The 12,568-nt window shown below is 39.4% G+C and overlaps 1 protein-coding gene across 1 annotated transcript in view; it reads right to left on the reverse strand.

The window, feature by feature from the left end:
• FHAD1 (forkhead associated phosphopeptide binding domain 1) overlaps nucleotides 1–12,568 on the reverse strand; it is a gene marked incomplete at its 5' end in the record, with an annotated part of 2,130,934 nt that overhangs the window by 1,816,797 nt on the left and 301,569 nt on the right. The window contains one exon of the mRNA XM_044060429.1: nucleotides 12,386–12,493. Within this exon, the coding sequence (XP_043916364.1) occupies nucleotides 12,386–12,493 (108 nt within the window). The remainder of the gene's footprint in view (nucleotides 1–12,385; nucleotides 12,494–12,568) is intronic.

A 12,568-nucleotide genomic window follows, 5' to 3' on the forward strand; every position in this document is an offset into this window, starting at 1 on the left:
TGCACGTGTTTTGTTTTGGGTAGCTTTTGCTTGGTTGTCTGCTTTGCAGGTCTCTGTTGCTTAGGCAGATTTTAATTTAGAGCCTCCGAGTATGTTTTTGTGCGTTTATGTGTTTGGTTTGCTGTCGTGGTAAGTCTATGTGAGACTGGAATTGTAGTGAGTGTGGTTTCCTTCTCTTCCTGACTGGTTACGCCAGTACTGAGTTGAGAGAGCTTAGCCTCCAGTTTGGGTATATGGTTGCATCTCTCACATGTGTTGGAATTTGTTGGGAGGAGGAGAGGGTTGTCTGTGTACATGAGGCAGTTGTAACATTGCCTCAAGATTCCCAGATTCACCAGCTGGACCAGAGAGGAGATTGACAACTGACCTTTGGACATGCTAGAATAGTACTGGGAATTCCTTTATAATTGAAAAAAGGGCCAATTGGGAACAAGGTACTTAAGGGGAGTTTGTGAGGGTGTAGTGCTTTTAATTTTTTAGTGCTGACTTATATAATTGCTTTAGTGAGCAAGTGCCAGGTAACTTAAATGCAATGTGTTACAGGTAACTTAAAACGACAAACAGTAACTTTCTTTCAAGTGAAACAAGGAAATAAGTACAATAAGCAAGTGATAAGCTTATGGTAATTGCCCGTGGCCATTTTCAAAAGAAGGGAAAATCACTGTTGCCTGGGTCAGAAGGGAGTCACCATAATGATTTTGGAGAGGTCTTCAGAATTACCTTGGATATTAGTGCAAAGGGTGGAAAAGTATACAGAAACATTCATGCCTAAAGAAAAGACAAAAAAAAAAAATTGTCTTCCATACCTTTTTGTATGGAGTCCTGGAATAAAACTTTGCCAACTGATTATTGTGAATGGATGCAAAAAAATATTGATTTGAGGTGTTTTCAACAGTTGGATTAAATCTTGGAAAACCCTCTGATTCAGTTTCCATTAGTGAGGGTTGGTCCTTGTCCTGCTTATCTTGTAAGCCATACAATTTTGCTCAGACTGTATTAAGATGCCTGTAAACTGAAAATGTGCTGAAAATCTATGTGGCTAATCTGCACGGTGGATAAGATCTGATTTCTCCTTGCTTGTTTTTGTAGAACATCACTGTGTTGCTGTCTGTAAATACCTGGAGAGGTCCCAGGAATGACAGATGATAGAGAGTGTTGACAGCATACATAATAGCTAATATCTCTTTTATGTTTATGTGTTTTGATTTGTCTTTTTTGCTCCAAATACCTTACATTGTTTGCATTCCTATTGATACTGCTTCCCAAGCAAAGTCTGGGGTGTTTGTTGTGACTGACTTTGCTGGAGCAGGAAGGGATAATGAAAGATCTACTGTATATTCTGAAAAGTTTGGTGTCTCCATCACAAAATCTCCCATTTCACAAACCCCAAAACTAAAATCTGAATTTTCAGGAGATGTTAATGCTGGGACCATAAAGTTTCAAGCATGTCTGAGTTTTTTTTTTTTTTAATAGGGAGTTTTGCAATGGGTACCCTAAGTACTGAGGATGCCATGATACCTGGAATCCTGAGGAACTCCCTTGCTGAGTAGTATTAGTGGAAAGCACCAGGACTAGATCTAAATACAGATCTTTTTTTTTCCCTTGGAAGAAATGCTCTTTGAACCGAGATGTCCAGGAGACATCCCAAGAAAACAATCTTGAGAGAAGGAGTTAGACAAGGCTTTTGCATGCTCTCTTGAATCACAGCCTGTGTGTGAGGTCCAGTTCTCAAGTAAAAGATTCCTGAAACTTTGAGAAAGACACTGCAAAAATAAGCACATCATCTAAATAAGGAAAAATGTAAATACTTTGCAGTCTGCAGTAGGCTAACACAGGAGCTATACTCGTTGTGAATACTCTTGGAGAAGAAGATAAAACAAATTGTAATGCACAGAACTGACAATCAGATCCAAACACAGAAAACCTAAAGAAACATTTGAAATCTTGATCAATAGGAATATAATATGCATCTATTAAATCTAAAGTTACCAGAAAATTCAAATGGAGAATAAGGGGTAACAAGTTGTGGAATAACAGCATTGTAAACTTGGGCACAATCACAAACAGGCTCAGAAAGGAAAGATTCAGAACTGGTCTCCAAGAATCTTCTTTCTTTGACACAAGAAACATCCTTAAATAAAACCCTTCCCCTAACCGAGAAAGAGGGTCAAAGTCTGTCACCCCTTGTGTGAGCATATGTTGAATGACAGGGAAAAAAAGAAGTATCTGGTCTAGCGGGTATGGAGGAATCCCCGAAAAAGTCGGGAGAGACTCCTTTTCTCAACTGGAGCCTTAATGAATTGCTCTCAGAACCCATCTGTCTGAAACTATTACTAAAGAGAGAAATGGAGATAAGAGTTTCTGGAAGCATTAATGGACTGCCAGGGAGGGAGGGAAGACCCTCCCTAGTCATTCAGAATGATTAGACTGTCCTTTGTTCTGGGGGGTTCTTGGTTTCTTTTTGGATCCTCCCTTCCATTGCTATTTAAATATTTACTTAAAAGTAGCCTGCTGGTCTGTTTATTTTGCTTTTAAAAAAAATTGTAGAGGGAGCACTGAATCCCCTGGCAAACTTGGAGAAGGAAGGCTGAAAATTTTGAGAGATCCCTTGAATCAGCTTTCCTCACCCATCACACTTTTTAATGGCCACTGCAGCAGAATTTCCAAAAACTAGGTCTCTATCTAAGGTAGAATTCAACATTTAATTCTTGACATCCACTGGGAGATTTTGAGGATACAGGCAAATCTCCTCATAACAATTACAGTGGCATCAGCAGAATCATATGCACTTTTCAAACAGTGGGTAGTCACTTGGGACACACAAGCAACCAATTTGCATAAAGCAGATTTCACCTCACAAAAGGAAGCATATGCCAAAATATTCCTTCTATTCTCACAAGATGCAAGTATAAAGTTCAGCTTACCCATAACAGCAGATGTTCGAATTCTTCACTGTAGCAGAATGTATGGAATGTGTTGTGCCCAAGATGCAACAACCGTCTTTCTTCCAAAAACTCTGGCTCCCTCTCACACTTCCACTATGACTGCTGATTGGACAGTCCTGAGGAGGGAAAATCAGAAGTCAGGGTGGAAAATTTTCAGGGTTTTCTTGTCTAAAAGTTAAGAAGTAGCATAGTCATCCTGAATTAAACAAACAAGAAATAGCCACCAAGCTATTTCTGAACAATAACTGTATACACTACTAGGGGTGTGGTAGGTGGGTGTGGCTACCACAGCAGTGAAGAATTTGAACATCTGCTGTTATGGGTAAGTGTAACTTATACAACGGTATTATGTTCAAAACTCCCACTGCTGCAGTAGCCTTTAAGCTATATGGGTTGATTACCAAAATCTATCCAACTTGGTGGAAGGATATGGATCCAAGAGCCCCTGGAGAATGGCCCCAGCAAAGCCAGTCACAGAGCTATTCTAGACAAAAAAATCCAGAATTTAATTGATGTATGTTTATATAGAGAGGACCATGTAATTGTCTCTAGAAAGCTTTTAGATTTAGAATCTACCCCTTTTCACTATGCCATCAAAGAAGACAAGGCCCTCAGAGAGTGTGCTTTGATACTTCCAGGAACTAGTTTATCATGGGGAACATAACAAAAGGTAATAGCCAAGGACAACCAACTGGAAATCATCTGTTTTACATGGGTTGCCTTTCTTCACCCCAACATAAGAAAGAAGGAAACAGCTTTTCAAAAGGACTTGGTTCCATCAAGGTAGTACCTGAGTTGTCTATGCATGTCCAGAATATGCGGAACCCTTTCTCCATGGTTTTCAGATTTAGGATAGAGAACTGGGATGCTGATGGCATGATTCAAAGAAACTCTAAAACAACTTTGGCCATGAATGAGGAATTTGTTCTTACTGCCACCCAAAGGCAGACCAAACTGGGTTTACCCACCAAGTGAGTTTGCAACTCAGATACTTTTTTGCAGATGTCAGAGCAAAGTCAAGAACAGTTTTCCATGTAATAAACCTTAAATCTGCCCAATGTGCATATTCCAGCTGAAAGTTAAGATCCCAGGAAGGAGAAACCTGGTTGCAAAGTAATTTCAGGTGAAACACTTCTATCAGAAACTCTTTTATTAAGAAAATATTGAAGAAAGAAAAGGATCTATCGGCATACATACCGAAGTGGCCACAAAATGTACCTTGACAAAGTAGTGCACAGGCCAGATGCTAGTAACTCACTCAAATACTTTGTACCAGTGATGCAGTCCCATATGGGGCCCTAGTTATTGGATAGGAACCAACTAGAAAATTCTTCCACATATCAAGATAATCTTTTCTAGTAGAAGGAGTTTGTTACCTCCCTTAGTACCTGCTGCACGTCTCTAAAAAGGAATCCCTACATGGTGTCAGAATCGATGCTGATAACTGAAGATGTTTCAGACTGGGGTATATCAAACTCCCTTTGTCTTGTGTGAATAGACCCAGCTAGTGAGGAAGCTTGTGATAATTACCCTTGGCCAATTCCCTAAAAAGGAAGAACCAATATTGTTTGGGCCATAAGTGGGTCACCGCAAATATTTTTTTGGAGAATCCTTCTGAATCTTCAGAAGTACCCAGGCTATCAATGGAAAGGCTGGAGTCCTTTGGATGAGATATTAAACCAAAGTCCCATCTATTAGGTTGTCTGTTTTGAAAGAAAGCTGATATATCTATTTGTGGTATTCTCCAGAACTGGATCACTGCCTGGAAGACTCCCCTCATTTAAAATGCATTCACTAGGTCTGTCCTTGTCTTGCTTGGTTTGTCTGCTACTATATTTTGCTCAGACAGAATATAGTGCACATGGAGGGTTAAAAATAATGCTGAGAAGGTAAATCCCAAGCAATCACAGGCAGCCTGTAAACATCTGGTGATGTCCAGGGGACCATGGATGATGAAGAGATTAAATGCCATGGACGATAGCCCACATCTCTTTCAAAATTATGTGCTTTGGTCTGTCCAAAAAATCCCACAGGCCTTGCACCTTTACTTTCATAGCAAATGCCACCTAAAGAAATTCTAACATGTCTGTAGTTAAAGACTGACTTGAAGGTTGAAGAGAAAAAGTGTGTGTGTGTGGGGGGTTACATAACTGCCTTGTATATGTGTTTTTCACCAGTGCAGTTCCATTAATACAAAGCCAAAGATAAGTATCTGAAAATCTAAAGGATTCAAGAACTGGGTCCATTTGATTTTAGGTAACAGAATCTTTCACATGTAGAACCTAGTGAGAGGAATCCTGTGGATCACAGATGCCATAGACACCAGAATCCTAAGATACTCTCTGGCTGAAGTCTAAGACTGGACTGAGAAGCTCGGAGAGGTTTCCAGATAAACCTTCACCTTCTTATACATCAAAAACTTTTGCTGTGAAGCATCTATAAGACCTCCTAGAAATACAAATAATTACAAAGAATGCTATTATCAGAAAATAACATTACATTTGAAAAGGCCTTAAATATTGCTTTAGAACAGGAAGCATTAAATAAAAATGTACAAGATCTGTAAAACAGGCAACAGTACATGTAAAAGAGTAAAAGGCTACAGTCGTAAGAGTACGGATTTCTTCCAAACTAAAGCTTATTGGAGGTGCATTGATAAAACCCACATTAACTTCTCAAAGTAAATCTACACAGAACATAAGCCATACTCTGTTGTAGCATGGGGTATATAACAACAACATTAGAAAAAAATATATGTTTTGAAAAACCCTTTGTTAAAAGAGGTGAAAGTAAGTTAAGTACAGTTCAGTAACATAATATTGTATTTAATGAAGGCAGTACATAGAATCCAAAGCAAACATTTTCATTACATAGCAGATATAGCCTCCATCTACAAAAAAAAAAATAATATAGAAGGCACACAGGTGAATTCTGAATCTGATACTGGCCATAGTGTGTAAATTTAGTGAAATAAGGAAATCATCTTTGCAGCAAGCTCATCTTATTTTGGAAATGTATACAGGAGAATATATAAAATCAGTGAGATTTGATGATGTGAAAGCTGTTGATACACACATACAGTGAGAAGCACAGATATTAACCATATAGACAAATATGACATAAAAACGAACATAATTAAAAACATTAACCTTTCCTGACATAATCAGAAGTTCAACAGAAAGCACAAATTTCTTAATGAAAAAAGAATCAAAATGCATTACTTGATTTCTTTTTTGGGGAAAATGTGTATTGGTGAACTGATTGAAACCCAATAAAGCTATATTTAAAGAAAAAATAGGTATGTTGGAAAGAAGTGCAGTTGGTATTCTTGTTTAGTAGATGATAAATCCATATTTGTAAGATCAAGATAGGTTTTAATGCCATGAGTGTGGCAGTTGAAGGAATAAAAAAAACTGTTAAAACTGAAAAAGTCTACTCCTTTACAACATTCAGAACAGGCTACTTTAGATATATTTAAATTAAAACCAAACATACTGTGTGTGTAGAGTAAAAAGTAGTGTTTTTGAAATAATACACTGTAACTCAAGTGGAAAATCTTTTATCATTCTTACCATGGTGTCAAGAGTGGTACACATTAGATATGAGCCACAAATGATTTCTGGATCATCAGTGTAAAATATGTAACCCTAAATACTTACAACGAATTGTTTACATATGATTATCTTCCTTTCAAATTAACAGCTGTACCTGTCAAATTTCATAGACCTGCAGATAGTTAAATAGTTTATTACAAAATGTGCCACATGCTGTCCTTTACTTTTTATGATATCCCACATACTGGTACTTTACCAGAGAAATATTTGCAGACATAAACAAAATCTTGACCAGACTAACAGATGTAGGACTGCATCATAAAAAAAACAATATATGAATGTTTTGGAAAAAGTATTGCAATAATTAGGACATGCAGTAGATATACATAGTTTACACCCTGTAGAAGGTAAAGTAAAAGCTACTGAAGATGCTTTATCTTCTACAAATGATAATGAGTTGAAAGCTTACTGGAGGTTAGTGAATTATTATAAACAGTAGTTATGTACTTCCCATAATGCTGGATATTTTCGCCTCATCTTTTTAGTATAACTGCTGGGTCCTAGAGTAAGTTGTTGGATCTGACTCAGCAAAACTTCAAGCACCTTTAATTTTTTTCCTTCTCATAATGCATCTGGTTGTGAAGCTTCCTCAGATTGAGGTTGCTGATCTAAAGTACAGAGAATATATGATCCTCTAAGGAAAATAAGTCATACAGATCCTTCAAATCTAGATTTTGGAAAGGGGATATGGGGAAGGGATAAATAAGAAAGATCCAGCATTATGGTAAGTACATAACTTCCATTTCCTACTCATTCTATCTATCTGATCTGACAGTTGGGTCAGAAAACCCAGCTACTTATCCATTGGGTGGTATCACGACAGGAACCCTTTGAGAACAGTGGCCCCAAAGGATGCTTTAGATCTAGAAAATGTGTCCACCTCATAACATTTAGCAAATGTGAGCAAAGAAGCCCAAGTAGCAGCTGTACAAATTTCATCCACAAAAGAACTCCTGAAAAAAGCAGCAGATGTTGTAATCAAGCCTTGCAGAATGAACTTTTGTTCTAAGTAGTAAAGGACAATTGCTGGAAGCACAGACAAATGTTATACAATCTGAAATCCACCTGGACAAATTAATCTTGGAGATTTATGAATCCAATTTATTGGGGCAAAGAACAGAAAACAGAGGAGGGTCCTTCCTGTTGGGATTGGTTCTATGAATACAGAACCCCAACTGTCTGTGTATGTTCAAGGTATGAAGCAAATATTCTCCCTTGTTTGTGTGCTTGGGAAAGAACACCGTCAGATGTATGGATTAGTTTAGGCTAGATTCAGATGCCACCTTGGGACAAAATGAAGGATTGGTACATAAGCAGACTTTGTCTTTGTTAAAATACAGATAATCTGGAGCAGAGGAGAGTGCAATGTAGCTCAGAAACTCTCTTGACTGATGATATTGCCATAAGGAATAAGGTTTGCTCTATGAGTAGAAGCCTTCTAGGAGTTGGAAAGGATATGAACTACCTCCTGAGACAATGAAGAGTCTATGACCATTATTGGAACTGGAGAAATAAAATGGTTAGTTTGAGGTTGATGAGATCCAGGTGAAGTGAGCTGGAGAGGTGGGAAAAAAGATCCTATTTGGGACCCAAAAGACAAGGGGGCACCCTGATGTGAGGCCTGAGAAGGGAGAACCAGATTTGTCTGGCTCAGTATGGAATGATGACAATCACCATGGCTTTGTATATGATTGCTTTCTGTAGACACATGGACATGAGGGGGAAGGGGTGAAGGCATAAAACAGCCTGCTTGACTACTCTCCAACTAGAGAATTTTTCAGGGAATGTCTCTTTGGGGGAATTAGAGCACAGTAATTGCTGCAGCTGGTGTTCATTGGAAAGGCAAAAAGATCACGGTAAGGGTAGCCCCAGTGGTGAAAGATCTGATTTGCCACTTTCATTGAAAGACCACTCTTAAGGCAAGAAAATGGATCTGTTGAGCCTGCAGATAAGATAGTTGACCTTCCTGGAAATGTGAGTTTATGTCAAGAAATAAAGCAAAATGATTGCTCATTGCTGTATTCTCATAGCTTCCTGTTTGCTATTGTACCAAACTACTGTCTTTTTTCTGGAGAAAAATCACCCCTAGAGGCAAGTAGTCCCGCAGTTCCTGCAATGCATGGACAATGATATGAAGATTGTTGTCTTGATCTGACCATGTACCTTGGGTCATTATCTCTTGATAATATGCCCCTCACCCCAAAGAAGAGATGTCCATGATCATTATGGCTAAAGATTTGGGCAAAAGGAAGTTCTTTACATGTAACAAAAACAGGGAGGTTAACCACCAGCGAACCTGACTTCTGCATAGATTTGTAGTTTAGATGAGCAATGAAAGAGAGTCCTTCATTTGCAACTACTTTTCTCTTAGCAGCCATTATAAGCTCCTCATGTGGAACTAGGCTAGATGCACCATTAGAACAGGAGATACCATGAGGTCTAGAACTTTCAGGATAACTTCTGGAGGAGATGAAAACTGTAGAAGATTCCAAACCGCAGGCCTTCATGACTGTACTCTTTCTGGTGAGAGAAAAATGGTTCAGGACCCTGTGTCCTGGTAGCATCTGACGAACTGAATAGATTGTGTTGGATGTAGCTGTGAATTCTCATAGTTTACTGAATTTCCATGGAAGGCAAAGATAGAGCAAGTAGTTCCTGGTCTTGATAAGGGATTCCTTTGAAGTGACAATGAGGAGACAGTCTTCTGGGTATGTGAAAACCTTGATCAAGAAGTTTTCAGTTACCATGGTCATACACTTGGTAAACACCTGGGTGGCTATACTGACATCAAAGGACAGGGCTCTGAATTGAGAGTGACTAGCCTCCAGGTGGAAGCATAGAAACCTTCTGGAAGTCTTAAAAGCTTGATGTGGAGATAAACATTCTGGATGTTGATACAGCGCTTTCTATCATTTGCCTGTAGAAAAGGCAAGGTTGCTTGCATCATCACCATCCCGAAGTGGGTCTTTTTCACACATACTGGTTGAGATTGCTTAGGTCCAAAACAGGTCTGAGGCATTTGTTTTTGTTCAGAACCAAAAAGTACCTGGAATGATAACCTGACCCTGTCTGTCCCAGTGAGTCCTCTTCAATGGCTCTATTCTAAAGAAAAGAGAGGATTTCTCTTCTGGCCACTTCCTGCTGACGGGGTGGAATGTTTAGCAGTAGCTTTTTCTAAAGAAGAGAGTATGGGAAAAGGGTATGTAATAGTTTCTGGATATTATCCCTTTTACTAAGGAATCCTGCATAATGGCCATTCATGCAGGTAAGTAGAGGGATAAGCAGCCTGGAGAATTATTCTGCCACTCAGAGACAAGCCCAGATATCCCTGGTTCTGTGGACATCCTCAACCTCTGGGTATGTATTCAATAAAGAGGCCACCTCTGCCACAACCTCCCTAGTCAGAGGTGGACTCAAAGGGATGATGCCAGGATCATCTAAACCATAGGGACTTGGACCTCTTTTGGTTCCTACTATATGATCATGGTGGGAAGGAGGATCTCAGATTTAACACATTTGGCAGACAATATCTTCCCAACTTGTTTACACTTCTGCATTTTCTCTGTGCCCAAGGTGACCTCTAGTTGTTTTCTAGATTCAGTAATGGACAGCCTTTTCAGACAAGATAAAGCTTGTTCTGCCAGATCCTCCTGAAATCAGGTCATGTGAGTGGCATACTTCAAAGCCCTTAAAGTAAAAGTGGCTGAAGCATATGCCCACTTCCCCATTCTGTGTGTTGCCCTAAACTTCTTGTTAAGCAGATGGACAGTGGGTGCATCATCCATCAGCTAATTCTTGGTAGACACTGCCGCATGATGGAATCAACTAAAGAATTCTTGGAACAAAAGAGGCTGCCTTGGAGGGGGGCCAAAGAATTTTGCTGGTCTTCCTTGGTATGCTATCAGATGAACTTGACACCAGCCATGCCCTCTTGGTGGCTAGCTCTATGATAAGGTCTGCCAGACAGACCACCCAAGAAGTAGAGGGAACCAAACTGCATGCCTCAAAAAGGACCTGAATGTTCTGACAGGGAGGATCTGCGGACCAATTTCCCTCTGGTGCATGAATTCTAAAGCCTCACTTAAGCTGAGGTCCTCCAGAGGGTACTGTGGGACCCTTCTTTATCCTCCAAGTCAGCATCCAAAGTGACTGACTCATCCAGGGAGTCCACAGAACCTCAGTTGATGGTGAATCTGAGTCACTAGAGGACTGGCCTACATCTAGGCAGCTCTTTTAAAGACATCAGTTTGGCTCTGACCCTGGGATATATGAGAGAATTGAGACAAAGAAGGAAGGGTGTCCAAGGGAAGAGCAGACACTAACAAAGCCTGTCCAAGGGAAGAGCAGACACTGACAAAGCCTTTGTAACTATTCTAGAAGGAGAGGCTTGACAAAGCCTCTGTAACTATTCTAGAAGGAGAGAGTATGAAACTCACTATTATCCCATCTGCCTGATCTGATAAGGCACCATTGAGTGCCATTAGTGCACCCTGTGCAGCAGAGACAAGTTGCCTCAATGAAGGAATCCCTGAACCAGACCCTGAGGAATGGATCAACACTGTCACCTTGAAAGACAATGACTCTGACATAGAAAATGGAACCATATGTGATCAGTCCAAGAACGGCTCTAAAGTATCAATACTGAGGTGCCTATCCAGAGAACCACTAAAATTAAAAGACCTCAGAGTTGAGTAGAAGGCTTCAGCATTGAAGGCAGGGCAGCACTCAGTGCAGAAGATACTGACTCTGGATACTGACTCTGGATAGGAGGTCAGCCCTGACACTATCGAGAACAAAGGTCAGGCAGGGAAAGGAGCAAATAAGGGGAAGTTGGACCAGGCATTCTACCCTCAGAGTGGAGGGAGATGGGAGAACACCCATATCAATCTGTGCCTTGATGAAAGCCCTTGGTTTGTGTGTTATGTATTGATGCATGCTGAGCAAAAGTGCTCACATCTCCACATGAAATATTCCTCGGTATGTTTGAATCCAGACATTTAATGTTCTTTTTTATAGTTTTGTTTTTATTATACATGCAACCAGTGATTACCTTGTTCAATGAAAGGAAGCATTTCCCACAAATGTGTTCACTTAATATAGAAATGGGCAGTGCTAATGAAAGCATATGAGTATAAAATGTGTTTGCAGATTAGAGAAGTATGTAACCATAAAACCAGAGCTGCCAAGTGGGCCTAGATAAATACGTCATGGATGAGGTACAATGTGATCGACAGCATTATTTCAATATTTTTCTGCCATACAACAAATGGTCTGACGGAATGCACGGAATTCTGGGGTGTAGGAGCATCTATTCTCCTCCATATAAAACTCTTCTTAATTATTTATGCACTGCAAGTGAGTCTAGCTTCACATTATATTTATGTAGCACTTTTAGCAAAATTTTAGTTACAAATTCTGATTTTTGGTGTTAACTGTGAAATTGTCAATGAAAGTATTGTGGCTTAATTGATCTATAGCCATCTACAAACTCCTTTGTATTGGATATGGTTTGAATAATAGATAAATCTGTGGTAAAAAAAAATGCAGCGTAAGTCCATGTTATGACTACAGCATTCTCATAACAGGATACCAAGCTATTATCTTTAAAAATAATGTCTTTTTGTAATAGCTGCTTATAAATTTGAGGAATTAGGGAACTAACCTAAGGGGTGGCTAGGCTTATAAATGCCCTTGAGCAGATAGCTTAATACTTACCTATGAACCTATGTTTTTACTAAAGTCTGCCTGCTGCCATTAATATAAATAGTTTTAAAATACATATTGCTTGATTTTGCTTAAATGCTGTTTCAGTTTTGCTGTTCTCACCCGAGCCTGTGATTGTTCCAAGTCTACTTTAATAAGTTGCTCCCTCCGCCTCATCTCCTGTAGTTCAAGTGACTTTCTTTCAACCTCTTCTGTCAGCTTGTCCTGAACCTAAAAGAAAGAGAAGCCAATAAAGAAATTAAGATGGTAACAGATAAGGATAATGAATCCACATGATGAAATTAT

Source organism: Protopterus annectens, chromosome 2.part0 (assembly GCF_019279795.1).
Source record: "Protopterus annectens isolate FY-2018-M chromosome 2.part0, PAN1.0, whole genome shotgun sequence".
Classification (NCBI taxonomy): Eukaryota; Metazoa; Chordata; order Ceratodontiformes; family Protopteridae; genus Protopterus; species Protopterus annectens.